General features: G+C 38.3%; 1 protein-coding gene across 3 annotated transcripts in view; it reads left to right on the forward strand.

Annotated features, from left to right (window-relative positions):
* The window catches only part of CMYA5 (cardiomyopathy associated 5), a 117,379-nt gene that overhangs the window by 35,881 nt on the left and 54,214 nt on the right, over window positions 1-27,284 (forward strand). For all 3 annotated transcript variants that reach the window (XR_005211414.1, XR_005211415.1, XM_037801675.1), the window contains exon 2: window positions 16,859-27,224. Coding sequence is in view for 1 of the 3 variants with exons in the window: in XM_037801675.1 (XP_037657603.1) it covers window positions 16,859-27,224 (10,366 nt within the window). In the remaining 2 variants the exon portion in view is untranslated. The remainder of the gene's footprint in view (window positions 1-16,858; window positions 27,225-27,284) is intronic.

Here is a 27,284-nt window from a genome sequence, read left to right on the forward strand (position 1 = left end):
TGAGCAAGAAAGTCTGATCATCTTGTCTGGGTGCCATGGATTTTCAAACCTCGAATGGTTCTACTTAAGATTCAAATTCCTCACTGGGGTAGGGCAGGGGGAGTCGAGGGATCCCAACCAGCTTAGCCTGACTGGTTGCTGTTCATTTCTTAGCTCCTAGAAGTTGGCAGGGATGACAGGTCAATGGCTTACCATCCCATTCAGAGTAAAATCCAAACCTTTCCTAAAGTCTACAAGCCCAGGTAAACTGAACCCAGCTACCCTCTGACTGTATCTCCTACTACTCTCTCTCTTCCTCCCTTATTCTTTGCTGTTTTTTAGACACGCCAAACACGGTCTCATCTCAGTGCCTCTTGTTTCCTTTAATCTTTCTCCTAATATTTGCTTGCTCCCTCCCTACCTTCCAGAAGTATCTGTCCAAATGTCTTCTTAATTGAAATGCCTTCCTTGATCACCCAGCTCATAGTCATCATCCTTATCCTCTTACCCTGTTTTATTTTCCTTCATAGTACTTCATAGCACCCAACATTTGTTTGTTCACTTGCTTTGCCTTATTTCCCTATCTTCCCCTCTACTACCATATCAACAATGTGAGAGCAGGAACTTTTTTTTCTCTCTCTTTTTTTTTGAGACTTTGTTTTGTTCACTGCTGTATCTTCATTGTCTAGAACAGTGTTTGGCATGTACTAGGTGTTAAGTATTTGTTGAAAAAATCAACTTATGAATTTAAGTCTAAAAGGAAATAATGTATGCAAAAGCCTTTGAAAGTCATTTTTTGATATGCAAGTATAAGTTTTTACTGTTATGTCAAACCAAACACCTGGTGGGTGTCAAAGCCCACATTAGAATACAGGTTTCCTTACTCCTGTTCATGGATGGCGGCAGAGACAGCTGTAGAGCTAGCATGGCCCTGGGCTAAAGTAACATGAGACATTTCTTTCAAGAATACTGTTTTTTTTGCATAATCCGATTCAAATTGTCAACCCTTTTTCTTTCCAGCTCGTGGACATTTTTGTAGTGGATGTAGTATTATTTATCACTGACCATGGGTATGCACCTTTAAAACGAGTCTAATTGCTTATTAGCATCCATGTCAACCAGCAAAGTTCTGGAGTTCTGGAAGCTTGTGCAACTAAAGATGCACATGTCTTTGTGCTTATGAGGGAGACTTCTGGTTTGCTAAGGCTGCCAGAATGCAAAATACCAGAAATGAATTGGCGTTTACAGTGGGGGTTTATTAGTTCACAAATTTACAGTTCTAAGGCCATTAAATGTCCAAACTAAGGCATCAATAAGAGTATACCTTCATTGAAGAAAGGCTGATGGCGTCTGGAACACCTCTGTCAGCTGGGAAGGTATGTGGCTGGTGTCTGCATTGCTTTCACATTCTGATTCCAGTGGCCTTCTCTTTAAGCATCTGTGGGCTTCTCTGGGGCAAGCTCTGGGCTTCATCTCTTAGCTTAGCATCTCCAAACGTCTTTCTGTCTGCATCTCCAAGCGCCTGGTTCTGTGTCAACTCTGAGCTCTCTCTCTCCCTGAAATCTCTTAAGGATCCAGTAAACTGATTAAGACCCACCTTGAATGGGCAGGGTCACATCTCCATGGAAATAAACTAATCAAAAGGTCCCACCCACAATTGGCTGGGTCACATCTCCATGGAAACAACCTAATCCAAAGATCCCACCCACAATAAGTCTGCACCCACAAGATTGAATTAATAGAATATGGCTTTTCTAGGGTACATAATAGATTCACTAGAACTATTATGGATCTATTCAGTAGATTCACTAGAAAAATTTTTGTTTCCTGTCCCTGCAACCTTAAGCTCTGCTGGTCTACAGGTCTTAGTTCCAAAAGGAGGAGTGTACCCATCAGGAGACACAACAATGATTAAATTGATCTGGAAGTTAATACTGCTACCTGGCTACTTTGAGCTTCTTATGCCTCTGAATCAACAGAAAGGGGATTACTGTATTGCTGGGGAGATTGATCCTGACTATCAAGGGGATATAGGACTGCAATGACACAATGGAGGTAAAGAAGAGTTTTCCTGGAATATAGGAGATCCCCTAGGGCATCTCTTAGTACTACTATGCCCAGTGATTAAAGTCAATGGAAAACTGCAACAGCCCAATCCAGGCAGAACTACCAGTGGCCCAGAAACTTCAGGAATGAAGGTTTGGGTACCCCACCAGGCAAAGAACAATGGCCAGCTGAAGTCCTTGCTGAGGGTAGTGGAAGAAGGTAGTGATAAATATGGACTACAACCACGTAACCAGTTATAGAAATGAGGATTATGATGGCATAAATACTTCCTCCTTGTTTTATTATGAGTATGTTTGTATTTGTACATCAAGCAAATATCTTTGTTTTCTTCTCTATCGTATCCCCTTATCTTATGGCATAAGTTGTATTGTTCATTTCATAGTGTTTAAGTTATAGGATGTCAAGTTTAAGAGTGAATGTTACCCGAGGACTTGCACCCTATTCTTGAGAGATTTAGTGTGTTTCCAGTTGTGCATAGGACAGCTGAATACCGTTAGGTGAAACATATGTCTGTTATTGTGTTGTATTTAAAGATTAAGTATTGTTTAAGGTGATATGTGTAGCTGCCAAGTTGACAAGGGGTGGACTGTGATGGTTAGGTTCATGTGTCCACTTGGCCAGGTGATGGTGCCCAGGTGTCTGGTCAAGCAAGCACTGGCCCAACTGTTACTGCAAGGACATTTGTGGCTGTCTAATAAGCCAGAAGGCTGGTTTATTAAATCATCAGTCAATTGCACATCTGACTGATTACATCAATAAAGGGCATGTCTTTTGCAATGAGAGAATCCAATCAGCTGGATTTATTCCAATCAGTTGAAGACTTTTAAGGGAGAAGAGAGAGAACCTCTCCTGCTTCACTCAACTGGCCTCTCCTGGGGAGTTCATCGAAGACCTTCATTGGACTTGCCCCTCACTGCCTGCCCTACAGAATTTGAACTTGTGCAACCTGCCCTATGAAATTTGGACTCATGCATCCTGCCTATGGAATTTGGACTCATGCATACCCACAGTTGCTTGAGGCAATTTTATAGAATCTCATATTTACAGATATCTCCTGTTGGTTCTGTTTCCCTAGAGAACCCTAATTAATACACTGTGGGAATGTTGACTGTGTTTAGCAAAGCTCTGGTAGATGTGAGGGCTTACACAAGCACCTAATTTGCTTTACTGTAGAGCTGCCTCTAGTAGCAACATTCAAATATATACTAGATTTCAGAAGAATAATTAATTTATATGTCTACCACAAATCTATAACTTAGACCAAACTGGTTAAATGGATATGAACTCTAAAGATCTTCTAGAACATTTACACTAAACAGTAATCTCTCTGTAAGGAACCATGCCTAACACAGTACCTAGTACATAATTGGAGTGCAATAAATACTTGTTGAATGAATGAGTCTTGACCTGGGCTTCAACTTGAAATCAGTTGAAAGTCAATGATGATGAAGTCATGTAGTTTTTCAGTTTATCTGAAATGAAAATTCTATAGCTGTAAACACTATTGAATGGAAATGTGAAATGTACAGAAAAAGGAATATAAGTTTTAAAATCAACTTCCCACTAAACCTAATTGGCTGGAAAAGCCAAAGCTCTCCATTTTTTCTGTAAAACAGACTGATGCCCAGGGTGACCATTCCTGTTGGCAGGCTACTCTCCAATACCGTTCTGAGTTGTAGTTTTACTAAGGGTCAGTTGTGATTATTCCCAAACCTTTTTATATTGGTTGCACTTAATGTTATTACATGACTTGATTAAATATTACTTTTGCTGATGAAATATGGTTGCAAAAGTAAAAAAGTTGTTCCTCTAAAAACAAATATGAATGCTTTTGAAATATTTCATAAGAGGAGAGCCATTAAAAGACTTGATCCCTGTTCACAGGGAGCATATAGGCTTGTAGATTAACTAACACAGATGTAAAAATAACTATTGTAGGGTGGTAAATGCCATAGGAGAAGATGACATTAAGATTCCAGAAGTTTGGAGGAAGAAAATTTTGACTTGCAGAATCTGATGATTTCATGGAGAAGATAACATATGAGCTAGTCTTTGTAGAGATAGTAAAGTTAGGATGTACAGAGATGATTTATTCCAAGTGAAGAGAAGGATGTAAGTAAAAAATGAGGGGTGAGAAGAACGCTATGTTTGGTTGGAGCCCAGGGTTCATGATAGGAAGAGTGAGAGGCACAGTTAGAAAGATAACTAGGTTTCAAATAGTAGAGGGCCTTCCAGCCTTATGAAATGACTGGCCATTATGGAAATAAGATATTTATTCTTTTCATCCCCCAATGAATTTGAATGGTCTTTAGTAAACCTATAAAATAAGCAATTTATATTACAGCATAATAATGTTGTATAATAATTTTTCCATCCGTGGTTTCATGGAATTTTTTTCCCCTTAACTTCCTGATGGCTTATAAGCTCCTTCTGAGCCTAAGCTATTTTATATTACTTTCATTCATTAATGCATGTGATGATTTTTCTGCTGTAAGGACATGGGTATTCAATTAATTCTTGGTGAAATAATAATTCTGGAATTAGTGTTATGTGGCTAAGAATGCTTGATTTTTTTAAAAGGCCACATAAAACACTAAAAATTATATTATAAGATCACAAGCTTGCTTGGTGTCTTATGCTTTAAAAACATGTTTTTCAAAGTTTTCAATCTAAGCAGGGTCATATGTGACGTCCCATTGTTGTTTTACAACAATTGATACTTAAAGAATTTTAAATGATATACTTGGAAAAAATCTTACCCATTACCTTCTTTTTCTTTTAAATACAGTTCCTATTAGTGCATTGTGATTGCTTAGAAGTAGAATAAGGCATCATGTAAATCTAATGTATTGTCCATAATTATATTCCTATAAAGAGCTTTAATATTGCTTTGGTAAAGTCCATCCACAGGCATACTGGAAGTAACTTCCTGCCTCATTAACAATCCCTGAAAAAAATAAATGAACTGCTGGAAAGATGAAGGGACTACCAGTTTCTAGACTGCAAATCATGAGCCTAATAAAAACAAAGTTTAATTTTCAGATAAAAATAGTTTAAGGACCCATATCACTTCTTCAGATGTGTAGTTTAAAAAAAAAAAAGAAAAAAAATTAGCGTACCAATGAGAAACATAGGTTGATAATGATAAGGGAAATTATTATTTTGGTAGCTCCACTTGAATGGCTAGCCACTTTCCCTCATTAAAAATTTCAATTTCTATGTATTTATATATTATTTCTTCTACCTTTTGGTTTCCTCAGTTATAAAATATTATATATTAAATTGATTGTGGTGTTGAATCCACAGCTATATGATGAAACTGTGAACAACTGTACACTTTGGATGTATATGGTATGTGAATATATTTCAATAAAATTACATAAAAATATTATATATTATAAAATTGTCAGGTCCTCTTCATTTATGATTCTTAATAAGTTAATTTTTAATAAGGTACTGGGCTCTGTTTCAGTTGAAATGAAGAGGGGTGTGTATATAGGGAGGCTGATCACTGCCTAAACAGGAAACACATGAAACACATCGTCATGTTATTCCAGGAGCTGATCCTTCATTTTGGAAACCCAGAAATCAGATTTTTCAGCACATTTAATAAAATTCATCTCTTGAGAACTGAATTATGTGAACACAACTCACAAGAAATAAATTTAGAAAAGAGAATGACATGGACATATGCACTACTATGTCACACAATTCAAATATAAATTAGTGTGCTTTTTTGGGGGAGGGGAGTACTTAGAAACAGTAGTAACAAAGCACACACAATCCTCCAGACTCTTGTTGTTCCACAGAGAGTCATGCTAATTCAGGGAATAGCTGGAATGCTACGGGGAGGGAAGGGTTCTGTAGAGGGATGATACCTATGTAATGTTTAACTTATTAATAGGGAAAGGGGGACATGAAAATAAAAGACAAGGTTGAAGACTTTATCAGAGAACTGGAAACAATGAAAAAAATGGACATTCTAGAACTGATAAATGTAATAGGAAAATAATAACACATTTGATGATTTTTAATAGCACTTTAGAGACAGTTAAAGGCAGAACTAGTGTACTGGAGGTTAGATAGGAAGAAATATCCAAATAAAGCACAGAGAGCAAACAGTGGGAAGTTCTAACTTATAGAATTGAAATCTCAGAAGAAGAGAGGAAAGGATATGGGAAGAAGCAAAATTCAAGAGAAAATGGCTGAGAATTTCTCAAAAATGATGAAAGACATCAATAGGCAGGTTTAAGAAGTCATATAAACTCCAAGCAGAATAAAACACCTAGGCATGTGATAGTAAAACTTCCGAAAATAACAAGAAGACCTTGTAAACAGCTGGAGGATGGTGGGAGAAAAATCCAGATTACCTTCACAAAAGCAGCAGTTACACTGATAGTTGGCTTCTTCAACAGAAACAATGGAAAATAGAAGACAATGAAATGATATTTTAACATACTGAGAGAAAATACCTGCCAATCTAGAATTTTTTTTAATTTTAAACTTTTAATTTTGAAATATTTTCAAACTTATAGGACAGTTAGAAAAATAATACAGAGAACTCCAATATGACCCTGTCCTCCCTGATACCAAATCCACTATTTTTAACATTTTTCAATATTTGCCATATCATTATATCTATCTATGCATCTTTTCATCTATCTTTTTATCAACCAATTTTATGAACACTTGAATATAGGACATATATATCATGCTCCCTGAAAATTTAATACTGCCATGTACATTTCCTAAGAACAAGAATATTCACTTATGCAACTACCTTATGTGCAGTTATCAAGTTGAAGAAATTTAACATTGATGTAAAGCTTACAGTTTGTGTTCTAATTTTTTCATATGTCCTAATAATGTCTGCTTGAGCATTTTTTCCTCCCTTGCTAGATCCCATCCAGGATCACATATTGCATTTAATTGCCATTGTCTCTTTAGTTGCTTACTCTTTGTAATTGTGGGAACATATATACAACATAAACTTTCCCATTTCAATCATTTCCAGTCACACCATTCAGTGGGATTAATCACATTCACTATGTTGCCATACCCTCACCACCTTCCAGTATTAAAAAAATTTCATATCTCCTCTAACAGAAACCCTTCATCCATTATACATTAACTCCTCATCTCCCCTGACCCTTGCCACTGGTGACTTGTACTTTAACTTCAGTATTTATGAGTTTGCATACTCTCATATTTTCTTTGTGATTTCCATTGGGCTTAAATTTAACCTCCTAAATCTGTAACAATCTTATTTGCTTTGATACCACCTTAACTTCGATAGCATACACAAATTATGTTCCTATACCCCTCCAACCCCCACATTTATGTAGTCCTTGTCACAAAATTACATGTTTATACATTATAGTCTAAAACCACTGATTTATCATTAAATTTTATGCATTTGGTTTTTAGATCCCATAGGAAGTAAAAAGTGCAGTTACAAACTGAAAACACAACAGTATTGGTGTTTATGTTTACCCCTGTCATTACCTGTACCAGAGATCTTTATTTCTTCACACAAATTTGATCTATTGTCTATTGTCCTTTCCTTTCAACCTGTGGAAATCTCTTTAGCATCTCTTGTAGAGCTGGTCTAGTGGTTGTGCCAGTTTGAATGTGTTATGTCCCCCAGAAAAAGCCATGTTCTTTGATGCAGTCTTGTGGGGCAGACGCTTTAGTGCTGATTAGATTGGAATCCTTTGAGTGTTTCCATAGAGATATACCCCACCCAACTGTGGGTGATGACTCTAATTGGATAATTTCCATGGAGGTGTGGCCCCACCCATTCAGCACTATATAGGGTCAGACAGAAGGAGCGAGCTTGCTACAGCCAAGAGGGACACTTTGAAGAATGCACTGGAACTGAGAGAGGAGCTTCAGCTTACAGAGACACTTTGAAGACGGCCTTGGAAAGTAGACTTTGGTTCTGGAGAGGCTAAGAGAGGACAAACGCCCCAAGAGCAACTAAGGGTGACATTTTTGAGGAGCTGAAGCCTAGAGAGGAATGTTCTGGGAGAAAGCTATTTTAAAACCAGAACTTGGAGCAGATGCCGGCCATGTGCCTTCCCAGCTAACAGAGGTTTTCCGAACACCATTGGCCATCCTCCAGTGAAGTTACCTGATTGCTGATGTGTTACCTTGGACATTTTATGGCCTTAAGACTGTAACTGTGTAACCAAATAAACCCCCTTTTATAAAAGCCAATCCGTCTCTGGTGTTTGGCATACTAGCAGCATTAGCAAACTAGAACAGTGGTGGTGTATTCCCTCAGATTTTGTTTATCTGGGTATGTCTTAATCTCTCCCTGATTTCTGAAAGGCAATTTTGTTGGACACAGAATTCTTGTTTGGCAGTTTTTTGCTTTCAGCATTTAAATATGTCATTCCACTGCCTTCTTGCCTCCATGGTTTCTGATGAGAAATTGGCACTTAATCTTATTGAAGCTCCCTTGGATATGACAAGTTGCTTCTCTCTTGCAGATTTCCAAAATCTCTCTTTATCTTAGTCATTTAATAGTTTGATTATGTGGGTCTATTTAGGTTTATCCTGTTTGGAGTTCATTGACCATCTTGAATGTGTATATTCATGTCATTTGGTAAATCTGAAAAGTTTTCAGCCATTATTTCTTTGAATATTTTCTCTGCCTCTTTCTTTCTTCTCCTCTGTAACTCCCACAGTGTGTATATTGATATGATTGATGCTGTCCACAGGTTGCTCAGGCTCTGTTCACTTTTGTTCATTCTTTTTCTTTCTGCCTCCCATACTGGATGATTTCAATTGTCTTATCTTCAAGTTCACTGATTCTTTCTTCTGCCACCTCCAATCTGCTGTTGAGCCCTTCTAGGGATTTTAAATTTCTGTTACTGTAGTCTTCAGCTCTTTTGGATCCTTTACTTAATTTCCATCTCTCTATTGATATTCTCTTTGCATTCATCTGTAGTTTTCCTTATTTCTTTTAATTCTTTGTCCATGTTTGCCTTTAGCTATTTGAGCATATTGAGGTGCATTTTTTTTTTTAAAGTCTTTGTGTGGTATGTCCCAAGACTGGCCCTCTTGATTTATGGTTTCTAATGTTTTAATCTTCTCCTTTTCTTGGGCTATCACTTTCTATTTCTTTGTATGTTTTGTTCTCTTTTTTGAAATCTGACAACTTTGGTATTTTTATGTGTTATTGCTGGAATTTAGACTCTGAGGCATCTGTTCCTTAAGTTTATATTCAGCTAGTGTTATAACAGACCATTCCTTGAATCCTTGAATGCCAGGAGCTAACAGAAAAAAAAAGAAAAGAAAAGAAAAGAAAGAAAGAAGGAAAAGAAACCACTTTTCTGAATCTTTGCAGATTTTCCTGTGTGAGTGATCTCCTTCAGGGCTTATCCACACACTGAGTTTAGAGAATAGCTCCAGGCCAAAGCATAGGCACCTCATGATCCTTTTTGTACATACGCCTTGTCTTGTGCATGTTCATGTGGCCCTAGGATTTCCCCATTTTCATGGATACAAGTGTTCCCTCTTCCCTAGAAAACAGTTTCTTCAAGGTCCCAGGGACTGCACTATATATGTCCTATAGCCAACAATTCCTTGCTACAGGCAACATGACTTGACTGCACTCCCAGAGCACTCTGTAGGATAGCTCTATGAACCACCTTCAACATGAAGGGAAAATTCTGGGATGGCAAGTGCCTAAGGCCACGACTAGACAGATTGGGACAGACACACATGCTCCTAGTTTGTGCATGTGGGTTACTCTGCTCACTTCAGAACTGGGGCCAGAGCTACCTCCATGCTAAGCTGGTGAGGGGATGGGAGCATGGCCAACCAGCGTGCATAAGATCCTACCACTTTTAATTAGCTATTTTCTTGATTCAGCACTTGTCCTGTTACTGTAGTCCTTGAACTGTTTTCTGGAGCTTTGAAAAAAATGTTTCTACCAGTTCTTGCTGGTTGTTGCAGGGACAGAGCCCTGAAACATCTCACTGCCAGCTTGATCAGCAAGGGGCCCAATCTAGAATTTTGTACCCTGGGAAAATATCCTTCAAGAATTACAGTATAAAAAGACTTTTAAAGAAAAAGGCTGAGAGAATTTGTTACCAGGAGATTCACGGTAAAGGAAATACTAAAGGGAATTCTTTAAGGAGGAGGAAAGTGATTCCAGATAGAATCTCAGAGATATAGAAGGGAATGAAGCAGCACAATATAAAGGTTGAATATCTAAGTAAATCTATATGAATATTGTCAGTATAAAACAATAATATTAACTTTATCTTCTGGGACTTACAAACATTTATAGAATTAAAATATACAATTACAAGTTCAGGTAAGTTGAAATTAAAGTGATTATGTCTCTTGTGTTGTCTGGGAAGAGGTAAAAATACCGGTTTATATTAGACTTTAATAAGTCAAGTATGCCTGTTGCAATCTCTAGTGTAACCACCTAAAAAGTAGTAAAACAGTATATGACTGCTAAGCTGATAGAGGGTGGGAGTGGAATAATAAATATATTCAATACAAAATAAGGCAAGCATGGAGAGGAAAAAGGAATATAGAATAGATAGTACAAATAGAAATCAAATAACCCCAAATATATTGGAACTTATATATTATGTTTAGATGTACTAAAAGCTCCATTTAAATTCTCAGATCAGATTTTAAAAATCTATATACTGCTTATAAGAGACATGCAATAATCATAAGGATGTGCCTTATAACAAGATATGCCATAGAAGCACTAAGCAAAAGAAAGCTCATAAAACTTTATTAATTTCAACTAAACCTTTATTAGTATCAGATAAAGTAGATTTTAGGCAAAAAGCTTTACTTAGTGTTAAAAAGGGACATTTCCTTATGATTAAATGTTCAATTCTCTAGAAATATTTAACTATTTTAAATTTATTTGTATTTAATAACATAACCTCCAAATACATAAATCATATATTAACTGAACTATAAGGAGAGACAAATCCACAATATAGTAGGAAATTTTAATATATATCACTCAGAGACAAATAGAACAAGCAGATAAAAAATACTACTAATTATAAAAAAGATTTGAATAAAACAACTAAGCCTGACTTAGTTTAGATAGACAGAACTCTGCTGAAAAACTGCAAGACACGTATTCTTTTCAAGTAAATATATACATTTTTAAAACTTGGCCATTTAGCCGTAAAACAAGTTTCAACAAATTTCAAAGTTTAACAATGCAAAATAAATTCTCTGATCATAATGCAATCAAACTAGAAATAACTAATAAAAAGATAACTAGGAAATCCCCATTGTTTTGAAATTAAGAAACACATTTTAAAATAAATTATGGGTTAGACAAGAAATCACAATGGAAATTCAAAAATATTTTGAGATTAATAATAATTAAAATACTATATACCAACTTTTCTATGATACTTCTAAATCTGTGCTTAAAGTGAAGTGCATAGATAAATTCATCTATTAGAAAAGGAGAAAGGTTGGAAATTAATGACAAGAATATATCTCAAGAAGTTAGAAAACTAAAAGCAAATTAAAACTAAAGAAAGGTGAAGAAAGGAAATAATAAGGAACAGACATTTATGAAATAAAAAACATCAACAAAGCAATGCTTATTTGAAAAGATTAACAAAATTGAAAACTCCTGGTTATACTTACAAAGAAAAAAATTATAAGACACAAGTAACTAATACCTGGAATGAAAAACTGGGTAAAATTATAGATCTTGAAAACATCTGAAAGATTCTAAAAGGATGTTATGAACAACTTAATCCAATGATTTTTAAGATGTAATAATATAGATAAATTCCTATAAAAACACAATTTTCCAAAACTGACACAGAAAGAAATAGAAATTCTGATCAGATATAGAACTATTAAATAAATTAAATTGCTAATTAAACACCTTACCACAAAGAACACTCCAGGCCCAGATAACTACCACTGAATTTTACCAAACATTTAAGAAAGAAGTAATGCCAATCTTTCACCTACTCTTCCAACTTGTTATATGAGGCATCATAATCTTGATACAAAAAACCTGACAAGGATATTAAAAGAAAGGAAATTACAGGCCAATCTTATTCATGAATAGGTGCAAAATTCCTAAACAAAATATTAGCAAACCAAATCCAGCATTATATAAAAAGAATAATACATCACAACCACATTAGGTTCATTCTAGGAATTTAAGATTGGTTTGACACCTGGAAATCAATCATTGTAATTCATCACACTAACGGAATAAGAGAGAAAAATGTGATCTGCATAGTTGCATAAAAATGTTTAATAAAAGGAAGAGGGAGTCTTTGCTGCACAGCTCCGGTATCAGCCTGTTCTTTCTTTGATTTAACGCAGACCTGCTGAACTTACTTCTTGCCCAACTGTGAAAGGGGGAAGGAAGTGAGCTTCTCAGGTCATTTGTTTCTCTTCAAACCTGTTGATAAATCTACATGGGAAGCCAAGTAATAAGAAAAGGTTGATTTGTGAGAATGGAATCAGAGGGGAATGAATGTGATGGTCTTCATAGCCAGAATCCTTTAATGGTGAAAAGCTGATGCATATATCTTTGCATAGGTGAGAATGCTTGCATTCTCTAATTCCTGATGGCTGTGTCCTTATTCTCTTCCTTTGTTCTCCTATAATCCAGATACCCCAAATATTTTTTGTCTCTTGGTGGGCCAGACTGATTTATTCGTATGTACATTTTGCATATCCTGTGATCTTTTCCTGGAATGACCTCCCCATGCTACACTACCTCCATTTTTCATCCATTTTGCAAACTCCTATTTTTTTCTTCAAAATCCAACTCAAATATCTTTCCTCTGTTAAGTCTTCCCTCTATGTTGTCACTGTATCTTGCCTGTCTTTTGTAATAGTACTGATCATACTTTATTAAAGTGTTTAGTTCTGTGTCTCCTTATTAGACTGAATTTCTTAAGGGGAGGTCTGTGTCTTTATATTTGTATTCCTAGTAACTAAACTCAAGAAAAGCTTATTAAATAAAGAAATAAATGAGTGAATGAATAAGTAAATGATTGAGTGAACACATCTCAGTAGGGCTATACCTTCTTATGGTCTTTATTTAGGTATGCTGTTAAGCACTCAAAAACTCATTTTATTTAGTAGTGAAACTTCTCTGGTAGGGTATATTGAATTTACAATCACTAATTAAGTCTAAATTAAGTTTATAATTGCTTTTATAATGTTACTACAAACATGCTGTATTAAAAATGCTGACTTCCCAGATTCATGTCATAAACCTCATTTTTAATTGCATCCTGCTTCTATTAAGTTACATGGTTGGGAGAAGCAGTAGTATAGCTTAGTAGGAGTTGAAAATTCTGAGGAATAACTTTAATTGCGTGTACAGAAGAGCCTGAAAAAACAATGTAAAATAGGATTTGGTCCAGCACCAAGAGAGAGTATTCCAAATTAATTTCAATAGTATAATAACAAAGCAAATAAGTGAGAGCAGACTACAGCAGTGCTGTAGTCTGTTGCAATGCCTAGAACCTACCCCTAGAGAAATGGAAAAATTGTTCTTCTCACTGCTCCCCAACCTTTTTCACTCCATGATCTGTATAGAAAAGGATATTATTTATAGCACACTGGGACGAATGGATGAGGCTGCATGTTATTGGAGGCCAGTGGCCCAGGGGCTCTGGGTGACTGACTGTGCTGAGAGCTAAGGAGATCATTATCTGTTCCAGTTTGCTAATGCTGCCAGAATGCAAAACACCAGAAATGGATTGGCTTTTATAAAAAGCGGTTTATTTGGTTACACAGTTACAGTCTTATGGCCATGCAAATGTCCAAACAAAGGCATCAACAGTAGGGTACCTTCACTGAAGAACACCAATGGTGTCTGGAAAACCTGTTAGCCAGGAAGGCATGTGGTGAACGTCTGTTTGCTCCTAGGTTGCATTTCAAATTGGCGTTCTCCAAAATGTCTCTGTAAGTTTCTAATGGCTGTCTTCAAAATGTGTCTCTCAGCAGCAGCTCCTCTCCAAAATGTCACTCTCAGTTGCTCTGAGGTCCTTCTGTCTGTGAACTCGTTTATATGACTCCAGTGATCCTGAATGGGCAGGTTAACACCTCCATGGAAATTATCCAATCAAACTTTTCACTCACAGTTGGTTGAGTCACATCTCCATGGAAACACTCAGTCAAACAATTCCAATCTAATCAACACTAATACATCTGCCCCCACAAGACTGCCTCAAAGAACATGGTGTTTGGGGGGACATAATGCATCTAAACTGGCACAGTGTCTCAGCACATTCATAACTGTTTGCAGCAGATGGCTGGGGAAGCTCTGAAGTTTAACTAAAGAGAAAGTAGAATCTACCTGTAAGGACTTATGGTCCCGGCCACCAGCCAAACCTAAGAAACCAGAGTTCTGAGGATACAAGAAAGATATGCCCTCTTTAAGTCTCAAGACCAAGCTAGGATTAGTTTAGGCTAGTAATTTTCAACTCTATATGCATATTGGAATCACCTGGAAGCTTTTAAAACATAACTAAAAAGTTGCAATGCCTAGAACCTACCCCAGTTTGATGAGGCCAGAGTCTCTGTCTGTCGGAGGAGGGCGTGCATCAGTATTTTCAAAAGCTCCCCACGGGTAATTCTAAGGTGTGTCCAGGGTTAAGAACCACTGATGTAAACAGTGACTGATTATAAAAAAGGATTAGTAAGGGACCTGAATTCTAACCAGGTATCTTTGAAAAGTGCTTCAATTTTAGTGCTTAGTGGTTTTAACATAGTTCTTCTAATTCTAGTTTTTATTGTTGTAGAAAAGATATAAGCCAGTCAATACTTTGGATTTACCTCAAATTGTACCCCTTTTCTTAGGTGGAAATAGCTCTTGGAGTTTTAATCTTGGACTTACTATTTAGGAGGTGGTGGCAAACATGGCTGCTGAATTTGTCAGGGATGGTTAACAGGGAAGGCTTTTACACTGGGTCTTGAAGAGTAGATAATGTTTAGATATGCAGAAGAGGTGGAGGGAAGTGGGGATAGACATTCTAGATGGAGGAATAGCAAGAGCACAGGTGAGTAGGAAAATGTAAAAAAGAAGTCCAGAGAAGAAGAGTGCTGTAGTCTGAAACTGGGGCCCAAAGGCAGTGGGAGGGCAGCCACAGCCAGCTGTCTCCTGGGCTGACACCGCCTCTCCAAACACTTCTAGCAGGTGAAAATGACCGTTCCCTGGCTCCCTGGATCTCCTGTCCAAGTATTATGTGGTAAGGCCTGAGAATAGGTAACATTTACTGAGTACTTACTATGTGCCAGGCATGGTTTCTAAGCATTTTACACGTAAAAACTAATTTAATCCTCACAACACCCCCACAAGTTGGGTTCTATTGTTATCCATGTTTTACAGATTGAAGCACAGAAGACTGGTATTTTTTGTGGTCCTATTTTCCCTTTATGGCCCCAACTCAGAGTTCTTAAGATGTCTTTAGTGGACAGTGAGTAATATAATTAGAACAGAAATTTATCATTTAGGGATAGGGTGGAGGTGGGACAGTGGAGGCAGGTACTTGAGAATAAGGCCAGAGAGGGATCAGATGGCTAAGGATATTGAACTTTTTCTCTCTAGGTACAAGGAATTTACTGAGCAGGGAAGTGGCAGGTAAAATTTTTTAGTAAAGCTGGTATGAAAAGATGGGCAGGATGGGCTGAGAGTGGTGAGGGTAGGAGGTAACCGTGATGCCACCTGACTAGTTGGGAAACTAACAGCAATAACCTAGGGATGAAGTGATAAGGAGCTAGATTAGGGTTGTGATGATGGTAACAGATTGGGGACAGGTACAAGAGCTGTTATGAAGTCCCTGGTGACTACAGAGAGATCAGGAGGGTAATCCTGATAAGGGAAGGTGGTAAATTTAACTTTGGCTTTTTTGAGTTTGTGAGGTATTGATTCACTCCACCCTGGGTGTGTGTTCCGGTTTCAAAAGCTGCTAGAATGCAAAATACCAAAAATGGATTGGCTTTTATGAAGGGAGTTTATTAGGTTACAAATTTACAGTCCAAAGGCCATAAAAGTATCCAAACTAAGGCATCAACGAGAAAATAACTTCACTGAAGAAAGGCTGATGGCATCTGGGGTTCCTCTGTCACATGGGAAGGCACATGGTGACATCTGCTGGTCCTTCTTTCCTGGGCTCTGCTTTCAAATTGGCTTTCTCCAAAAGGTCTCTGGGCTTCTGTCTTAGCTTCTCTGGGTCCTTCTGATTGTTTCTCCCAGGGTGTTTGTCTCTAAGAATCTAGGGGTCCTTTCTTAGCTTCTCTGGGGCAAACTCTGAATTTCATCTCATAGCTTTCCTTCTGGTCCTGGTTTCAACTGCTATCTCCAAAATGTCTCTGGGTGTTTTCTCTCTAAGCATCTCTGTGCTCTTTTCTGAATGTCTCTGCCTTTTATCCCCTCATAGAGGATGCCAGTAAACTAATTAAGACCTACCTTGAATGGGCGGGGTCACACCTCTTTGGAAATAATCTAATCAAAAGGTCCCCCCCCAACAATTGGGTGGGTCACATCTCCATGGAAACAACCTAATCAAAAAGTCCCAACCACAATAGGTCTGCATCCACGAGAATGGATTAAAAGAACATGGCTTTTGTGGGGTACATAATAGATTCAAGACAGCAGAATGTGTTATGTATTTGGCATTTGACTTCAGTTTTTAACTTTATTTTATACACTTTCCTATTTTTGATGTGGATAGCAGTACTAGTCTCCATATTTTAATTTCAAATTAATTCCTTACCTGGTAAAACTGCGATATTTACTTGTTATTATTATTATTTACTATAGGTTATCAGAGCATGATGAAGAGGGCAAGATCAAGCAGGAGTGTATCATATCTGACCCCTCCTTTTCCATGGTAACAGTTCAACGGGAAGATAGTGGGATAACCTGGGAGACCAATTCAAGCAGGTCTTCCACTCCCTGGGCCTCGGGAGAAAGTCAGACTTCCGGTGTGTGCAGTCTGGAAGGGTCAACTGTGAATTCTCCTCCAGGGAACGTTTCCTTTATCGTGGATGAAGTTAAAAAGATTCGGAAAAGAAAGCATAAGTCAAAGCATAGCTCACCATCATTGCATCGGAAAAGCAACAAAAAGAAAAATTCTTCTGAATCCCAAGATGTTTCAGCAAACAAAAATAACAACCCTTTAATTTCAGAAAGTCAGATACAAAAAAAGGAAAAAGAGAAAACATCTACTGGCATTTACAACAAAATGAAAAAAAAGACGACCACCTCAAATATACCTCCTATTACTGGGGCAATATACAAAGAATATAAGCCATTGGTGTTAAGGCCAGTCTACATAGGAACAGTAGAATATAAAATTAAGATGTTTAATTCGGTTAAAGAAGAATTAATTCCTCTGCAGTTTTATGGAACATTGCCAAAGGGTTACGTTATTAAAGAAATACATTATAGGAAAGGAAAATATGCATCTATTAGTCTAGAGCCAGATTTAGGCAATAGTGATTCTAATAGAGTTTCCCCAGACAGCAAATTTGTATCTCAAAGCATAAAAGAGCTTGCTCCGCCCTGGAGAAGTGCACTCTCCAGAGGATCAAAGCCCTTGACCTCATTTTTCAGTCATGAAGATCAAAGGAAAATCCACGCTGATCCATCCCTAAATGCAGCATCTGCAACCAAGCACAAAGTTTCCTATTATATGAGTAATGACACTGAAGAAGGAGAAATTCAGCTCAGCCCACCACAGTCAGTGCCACAACATCAAGGTGATGAAACAAAAACCCACAAAATGGAACCTTCCTCTCTTGTATCTGATACATCTGCAACTACATTACTGGAAACAACAAAGGAAGAATTTGAACCTGATTCACAAGGAGCTGTCATTTCAGAGGATGACTCTTCAGTCTCTCCATCTTTGGTTGATGAGGTAAAGAAGGAAGACGTATATTCTGCTGACCATTCAAGTGATTCACAAGTAACTATCATTTCAGAGGATGACTTTTCAGTCTCTCCATCTTTAGTTGATGAGGTAAAGAAGGAAGAAGTATATTCTGCTGATCATTCAAATGATTTACAATTAACTATCATTTCAGAAGATGACTTTTCAGTCTCTCCATCTTTTGTTGATGAGGTAAAGAAGGAAGAAGTATATTCTGCTGACAATTCTATTTCACTTGAGGAGAAGGAGTTTCCGGAGACAGGTTCACCAAGTCTGGCAGCATCCGCTGAGGAAAGTTTCAGCATAGAGAAAGGTCAACCTTACCTGGCTTCACTTGAAAGGGCAGAACTAGTCTCTGAACAACTGAGCTTTCCTCATCCTGGTGTCAAAGAAGAGAAAGAAGAAAACATGCTTGAGTCATCCTTTTCTCTTTCTGAACCTCTAGTGTTAGAAGCATCAGAGAAAGAAGAAATAGAAACTTCTCTACCAACAGCTGCTACTCCTGAATCTGGAGATTCTAATTTACCAGGAGAAGAAATCATAGAACTTAATTACCCAGAAAGCCCATTAGTTTCTGAAAAGTCCTCTCCACCATGTTTGGCCTCTGAAGTGGAGCAGGAAGAAGAGGAGCCCGTTCTGCCATTAGTGACAACATCAACACCTGAACATGTAGTTTTGTCTGAGGAAGAAAGAGAGGAAAATGAGTCTGTTTGTACTGATTCTGCATTTGTATCAGAGTATTCAGTCCCACAAGATTCAAACCATGAACAAGAGAGGAAAGAATTTGAACCAGTTTCTCCATCCAATGAAGAAGCCGTTTTGTCAGAGGAAGAAAATGAGGAATTTGAGCCTTATTCCCCAGCTATGGGCTCTGAGTCTGAATACTCTTTCCCACCATCCACAACAGAGAAGACTTGTGAATGCCAGTCCCCTTCGCTTTCAACAGGGACATTGGAACACATGGTCCTTTCAGAAGAGGCCTCAGAAAGTCAGCGCTGCACACCAGATTCCATACCTGCTTCTGAAAATTCAACTCCATCACAGGAAACAGAAGAATCAACGAAGAGAACAGTTGATCACAAGTCCCTATTAAAACCCAAAGGTGTTTCTGAGGATGTCATTCTGTCAGAAGAGAAGGAAGACATTGGCTCATATATCCCAGCTGTGGTTTCTGTATCTGAATATGTTCTTCCACCTTACACAAATGAGACTCCCGAATGCCAGTCACCACTGCTTTCAGCTGCTCCATTGGAACCCGTGGTTCTATCAGAAGACAATGTAGGAAGTAAGCATTTCATACCAGATTCAACACTGAAAAAATATGTAGTTCCACCAAATGCAACACCTGAATCCCCAAAGAAAATAATTGATGATGTGTGCCAATTCAAATCAGAAGGGGTTTCTGAACATAAGATTCTGTCAGAAGAAGAGGAGGAAGATATTGGACCATATTCCCCAGATGTGGACTCTGTATCTGAACAGTCTCTCCCACTGTATACAATAGAGATGGCTTCTGAATGCCACTCCCCAACTCTTTCAACTGCTGCATCTGAACATGTGGTCCTATCAGAAGATTCTGTAGAAATGGAGCGGTATACACCCTCTTCCACCTCTGCTTCTGAATTTTCAGTACCTTCATATGCAACACAGGAGTCAAAGAAGGAAGAGATTGTCCACAGATCCCCTTTAAATCTGAAAGGTGCCCCCTCACCCATGAATTTGTCAGAAGATGAGCAAGAAGACATTGGACTGTTTTCTCCAGATTCAGCATTTGCATCAGAATTCTCATTTCCACCCTATGCACCTCAGGAAGCAGAGAAAAGAGAATTTGAGTGTGATTCTCCAATATGTTTAACATCGCCATCTGAACATACTGCTTTGTCAGATGAAGACACTGAAGAAGCTGAACTGTTTTCTCCAGACTCAGCATCACAAGTTTCAATCCCACCATTTAGAATCCCAGAAACAAAGAACGAAATTGGGCCTGATTTACTGTTAACTGCAATGTCTGCTTCAGGATGTTCCTGTTCTTCAGAAGCAGATGAGGAAGAAATTGGATCAACATCTGCTACACCTATACCTGAGCATGTCAGTTCCTCAAAGAAACAAAAAGCTGAACCTTCCCCTTTGATACCTGCACCTGAAGACTTGAACCTGCCACCTGCAACAAATAAAGCAGAGAAGGCAGAAATTAAGCCAGATGATCAAACAACCTCCATGTCTGTATCTGAATATCTCATTTTGGCAAAGAAGCAGGAAATTCAAACATCTTTGGAGCCTGAGTCTGAAGACTCAATTCTGCCATATGTAACAAGTGAACTGGAGAAGGAAGAAATTATTAGTTCATTGGTCACTGCAACACCTGTTTCTTTACCTGCAAAATCATCCATGGTAAAGGAAGAAACAACATATGTTTTGCCTGTGTCTCAGTATTCAGTGTCACCTGATGCAGACCGCGCAATTAAGACAGAACAGGAAACCAAAGCTTCACTCATGCCAAAAGCTGCAGAAGAACAGATGGCTTTGTCAAAAGTCAGAAAGGAAGAAATTGTGCCTGATTCTCAAGCAGCTACAGCACATGTATCACAGGATCAAAAAATGGAGCCTCAGCCTCCAAATGTTCCAGGGTCTGAGATGAAATATTCAGTTGTTTCTCACTTGGTAGATGAGCCAAAGAAGGATGTCAAACCCAATTTAGCTCCAACTGTGACATCTGAACCAGAACAAAGAATTCTGTCAAAGATTGAGCCTGAAGTAATAAAACCACCTTCTCCTCTAAAGGAAACATCTTTATCTGGACCTGAGGTTTTATCAGCAGTGAAAAAGGAAATGAAACATGATTCTAAAATAACAGTCACACCAATAGTGCCACATTCGGCTTCATCTGGAGTGGAAACAGAAGTTGTACATGATGCACCTGCACCAGCATTTTCAGCATTGCCAGAAGAAATAAAGAAAGTAATTGAACCCAGTTCTTCAAGGACTACCATATCTGTAACTAAGCATGATTCAAGTTTAACCAAATTAGTAAAAGAAGAAATTCCACCAGATGCACCTCTTACTACCCCTGTGGAACATCCATTCTTAATAAAACTAGGAAAGGGTGAATTAGGAAGTGGTTTGCCACCACTGGTAACATCTACAGATGAGCATTCCATTCCTAAAGAAGAGGAAAAGGCAGCAATTAAAGTCATTTCTCCCATTGAAACTACTGTACCTAAACATTCAGGTTGGTCAGAAGCAAAGAAGGAAATTAAATTTGATTCACCTTCAAGTGTATTATCTACATCAGAGTACTCAATTTTGTCGAAAGTAGAAACTGAAGAAATTAAACCTGGGTTGCCAATAACCAAAATATCTTCATCTGAGCATTCAGATGTACCTAAAGAAGCAGTGATAGAAAATGAACAAGGTCTTTCTTTTTCTAAAGTCCTTGATTCTGAACATGTAGTTTTAGCACAGAAAAAGAACTCCACATCTGCCTCAGAGGTGGTATCGCCTGAACATTTGATTTCGCTCAGCCTATGTGGTGAGATAAAGGAAAAAGAAATGGAACTTCCTTCATCACAAAATATATCAGCTGCAACCAAACATGCAGTTCCAAAAGGCAACAATGAGGAAATAGCAAATTCTTCTCCCCAAACAGAAAATTTAGTGTCAGAAGATTTAACCCCGACATTACTGACCCCTACTGATGATAAGAACAAACGGGTGATGGAGATGTCTTCTACAGATCTGGGAGATTACCTGTCAGAAAAACAAGGTCTCACTTTGACAGAACTCTCTTTGGAACCTGAGAAGAAAGATAAGCCACACCAAGTGTCAGAATTACCAAATGCTGAGTCAGAATTCATTAGTGATTTAGGTAGGCAAAGTAGAACTGTAGATACAAAACAAGAAAAATCTCCCATATCTGAAACAGGAGATTCTGTTTTGGAAAAGGGCATAGCTGAACTTAAGAATTTAAGAGAAGAAAAACAAGAAAACAGGGAACTCCATGTGACTACTACATTGCCTGAAATTTCAGAGTTTTTAGCATGCCTTAGCGAGGAAACTCAGAATCAAGAAATTAAACCTTTCTTTCCTGAGGTAGTCAGCCTTGGGTCAAAAGAAGCATCTACTTCTCTAGTAGAAGCAGAAAACTCAGAAGAACTGCAGCCAAGTACTTTTTCTTTAAAAGGCTTATCAGAGGAGTTGAACCATTCAGTCAACTTCGAAAAAGGGGAAAAACAAGAAATAGGCCCATTACAGCCAGTAGGAAATTTAAAGGCACAAGTAACAGGAGATATTTTAACTAAACTAAATGAAGAAACTGGCCAACCAAATTCATTCCATGTACCCCAGAGCATAACAAAACCATCAAAGATTACTTCTGACCTCCTTGTGGAACAAAAGAAGCCTGAAAAATTGCCTTTTTCAGATAAAGCTGTCAAATTGCCTGATATAAGCAGCTCTTTTGAAGATAAACAAGATCTGGATATTAAACAATTTTCTTCTATGAAAGAAAATTTGCCTTTGGTAGAATCAGAATCATTTATGACAAGTAAGCCTGCAGACGTTAAAGAAACAAAAAGGAAAGAGCCCCTTATTTATCCAAAGGATGAAAATTGGATGCTGGAAAAGCCAGAAAGAGATTTGGCCAGTCATCATGATGAAAGAATACTGGGATCTGTGCAGCTGGTTTCCTCTGGCAGCAGTGACCTGATGACAGGGCAGCTCAATGATGTTCTGTTGGATAAACACCATACTCATGAAATTAGAAAGCAGGTTGTGCCACATTCTGCTGACGAGTCTCATTTATCATTACAAGAACCAATATCTACTCTAGACAGCTCTAGCAGTAATGCAGAGACACTATCAACTGAAACTTACTCTTCTGAAAAAATAAAACTGACCCAAGAACCAAAATTATTTCCAGCTCCAGCTGGAAATGCAGAGAGAAATGTTGCTGAGGGGAAGCAGATCCATTCTTTCCTAGGGAGTGAAAGTCTGATATTGGAAAGAGAAAACACAGAATTTCCCAGGCCTTGCAAAGAAGAGAGCCAGGGAGAAATCAAACTGTCTTCTGAAGGAATCCTCCAGAAACCAGCATTTGGCTCATTAGTGGAACAGGTCAAGTCAAAAACAATTCCCTCATCCACCAAAGCAGCTCATTTCCTGGCAGAAGTCATGGAAGCTGCCTCAGACAATGAAAAAGAAGGACACAGGAGCATACCTCCTGTACCTGTAGAGAAGCCATTAGAAGAATCAAAAATGGTTCCGTCAAAGGTTGTAGAAGATGCTAACCAGGGTGGGAAACCAGCACCTGAAGTGAAAATACCCACACAACAAAAACCCCTCTCCTCAGTCCAAGTTAAGGAGGAACCTCTGCCTCCAAAGTCACCTGAGGTATCACAAAGACTGCCTGAGCAGCCCCAGACAGTTGAGCCACACCTTTCTGAAGAAAAAGGAAAGAAAGGAATTTCTTCTTTCACATCCTGGATGTCTAGTTTGTTTTTTGGATCAAGCACTCCAGATAACAAAGCTGCTGAAAAAGAAGATTTAAAAGCTCTGCCAAGTCCGTATGAAGAAAAAGCAGTGACTGTGACAGAGCATAAAGGTATGATCCCAGCTGTCTCTGATTATGCAACTGATAAACCAGTTGATCATCCATTACCAGAGGCAAAACTTAAAACTGCTGAAGAATCCAGGGCTGCTTTAGTTGAACCTGGTGAAAGTCAAGACTTTAAAGAAAAACCCACAGTTTTATCAAAGGTAGAAGTTTTACAACAGCCAAAATCCACCTCTGAGATGTCTAGTGAAGGTTATGGGAAGACAGAAACCCTCGACTCCTCAGAGGAAATGGGCACAAACTCAGAAGTTACTTCTGCTGATGATGGGGAGCATCTTGGAATTCAAACTTATTCCCCCATGAATGAGAAATCGATTATGGAAGAAGCCAAAAATGTTGTTCCTCTTCATGTTGCTGAAAGTAAAAGAGCCCAGAAGCCAGCAATCTCTCCTCCATCTAAATGGAAAGTTTCTATTCTTAAGGAAGAGCCAAGAAGTGGTCAAAAAGAAAAATCACTCTTTTCCTTTGATGCAATAGAAAAGGTGCCACAACAGCCAATCTCAGCTTCATCCACTTACTCAAGTGAAAGTATCACGAAGGAGCCAGAGAAACCAGAGTCAATAATTTTTCCAGTGGAAGAATCAAAAGTCAGTTTAATTGATCATGGTAAAGAGAGACTAAAGAAGGAAATGCCAAAACCTACTTCCTTGAAAATTTCTGAAGAGGAAATAAAACTCGAGTCTGTTAGCCCAGCTGAGAGGAAAGATAACTTGGAAACCAGAACATATTCCTTGACAGAAAAGAAGGTGCTGGCAGAAAAACAAGAAATTGTGGCCCCATTAGAGCTTAGAGATAATAATGAAATAGAGAAGATAGAAATTACACCTGGATCTAGACCTATTGAATTGGAAGAATCAAAAGCTGCTATTATGCTGCAAGTCTGTCAAAATGAAGACCACAAAGAAAGATACCAAGTTGTTGTTGGTTCTGAAGAGGAGAAAGGAGAAGCAAAAGAAAAGTGGTCACATGCATTTTCAGAAGAAAATAAGCAGCAGGAAATTAAGGCTTATTCTGTGAAGGTATCCAGGTCTATGCCTGAAGAATCAGATATCTCTTTAGGTGAAATTCAACCATTTTCAATAGCTAAAGCCACATCAACTATTGAAAAATCACAAACCATGCTCTCAGAGACTCACCCAGAAACTAGGGAAACAAAGGTAACAGGAATTCAACCACATCCATTAGAAGAAAGAGCAGTTTTGGTGGAAAAAAATAAGATTTTCATTCCAGTGGATCTTCCTTCTCATGATGAAACAGATAGCCATTCTTTACCTAAGGCAGGCAGTCTGGATTTGGAAGAGTCAAACAGGGATATGGCGGATCACAATGAAGAAAAGGGACAGTTCACTGTAGAAAGGACTTTAGATCATCCTTTTGATGAAACAAAGAGCTTAGAAACACCACCACATTTGCCATCATCTGTAAAACCACAAACGCTTGTTTCAGGAGCTTCTACAGAAATCAGCACAGCAAAGAAACAAGAAATGCCATGGTCAGAATTGACTTCAGATAGGCATACAGTCCATACCATTCAAACATCTAAAGATCATACATCTGATTTGCCTAAACAATCTGTTTTTATTTCAAAGCATGATTTTCAGGCTGTGGGAGATGCCCATGTAAATGAACCATGCCCTTCAGCAAGCAGCAACTATGCTCAATTTATAACTAATGCATCAGCAATCAGTGTCGACAAAACTGGTTTTACTAAAGAAATAACCAAAGACCCTGAAGACACATATGAAAAAGATGAAGAATTTGCAGTGACTAGTAAGCCAGCTGGACTTTCAGAAGATCAAAAGCGTGCCTTCAGTATCATTTCTGAAGGTTGTGAGATATTGAATATTCATGCTCCTGCATTTATTTCTTCAGTAGATCAGGAAGAGAGTGAACAGATGCAAGATAAGTTAGAATATTTGGAAGAGAAGGCTTCACTTAAAACCACGCCACTCCATGACAATAGTGAGACAGTTGCTTGCCATAAAACATTAAAGACTAAGTTAGAAGATTCTGATGAAAAGGCTATATTATTGAAAGAAAATAAGCAAAGGGAAACTCATAAAACAAAAGAGGAGGAGGTACCCACAGATTCAAAAACTGACACGTTAGCCTTTATTCAGCCCACAATTCCCAGTGAAGAGGATTATTTTGAAAAATATACTTTGATTGATTATAACATCTCCCCGGACTTAGAAAAACTGAAAGCTCCACAGAAATTAAATGTTGAAGAGGAACTCTCAAAGCAAGTTACAGAAGAAACTATCTCTTTCCAAGAAAGGTCAGAGGAAAGTGCCCTAGAGCAAGAATATGACTTGGTGAAATTGGATGAAAGTTTTTATGGATTGGAAAAGGACCACAGCAAATTATCTCCCCCAGAGACCCAAAAGTCTTTGGTTATCCAAAAATCAGCTGACAGAGATGCTCCAAAGGGCATACATAGAGAAGTAGACTCAAAGTCACCTGGGATGCCTTTATTTGATGCAGAGGAAGGAGTCTTGTCACGAACTCAGATATTTCCTACCACTGCTAAAGGCATTAATCCAGAACTCCTGGAGGAGCCGCCTGCACTTGCATTTTTATATAGGGATCTGTATGAAGAAGCAGTTGGAGAGAAAAAGGAAGGGGAGACAGCTTCTGAAGGTGACAGCGTGAATTCTGAGGCATCATTTCCAAGCAGAAATTCTGACATAGATGATGGAACAGGAATATATTTTGAGAAGTATGTACTCAAAGATGACATTCTCCATGACACATCTGTAACTCAAAAGGACCAAGGCCAAGGTCTGGAAGAAAAACCAGTTGGTAAGGATGATTCATACCAACCAGGGTCTGCAGAAGGGGAAATTTGGGGAAGATTTGGACCTATTTTGGGGGAGCAGAGTCTGGAAGAGGAACAGAAAACTATTTACGGGGAAGGAGAATCAGTAGGCCATGTGGAGACCCTTGAAGACGTAGCAATGCAGAGGAAAGCTCCCATCACTGAGGAAGTCAGAGTGGTTACCCAGAAGATAAGCTATGCAGTTCCATTTGAAGACACCAATAATGTCCTAGAGAGAGTAGATGAAACTAGTGTTCAGGGTAATGGAGCAGGGAATGCAAGTCCAGAGGTCAATCTGAATGTCCCAGTACAAGTGTCCTTCCCAGAGGAAGAATTTGAATCCGGTGCAACTTGTGTCCAAGAAACACTGCAAGAGGAACCCGAAATGATGGTCTCACCCGAGCCAAGTGAAGATCGGCCCCGCAGTAGCCCTGTTCAGGATGATTATGAATTTACTGAATCCCTCAATTATGAAGTGGTTACTCAAGACATTTTATCGGAAGAACTGTGTTCAGAATCCACACCAGAAGATGTGTTATCTCAAGGAAGGGCATCCTTCGAACACATCAGTGAAAATGAATTTGTGCAGGAGGTGGAACAAAGTATGTCTGCTGAACAGAGAGAGTTGGGCAGGGAGAAGATGGAACAAGACCAATTATCATCAGCGTTAGTAGTTGAGAAGGCACAAAAGGAACCGAAAAAGTCCCAGATTGACACATATTGTTATACTTGCAAAAGCCCAATTTCTGCTATTGACAAGGTATTTGGCACCCACAAAGACCATGAGGTTTCAACGCTTGACATGGCCATCAGTGCTGTAAAGGTAAATAGATTTTAGAGAATATATAATTAGTGATTATTCATTAAATTTGCTTTTACATTT

This window comes from Choloepus didactylus, chromosome 13, assembly GCF_015220235.1.
Source record: "Choloepus didactylus isolate mChoDid1 chromosome 13, mChoDid1.pri, whole genome shotgun sequence".
In the NCBI taxonomy this organism is placed as follows: domain Eukaryota; kingdom Metazoa; phylum Chordata; class Mammalia; order Pilosa; family Megalonychidae; genus Choloepus; species Choloepus didactylus.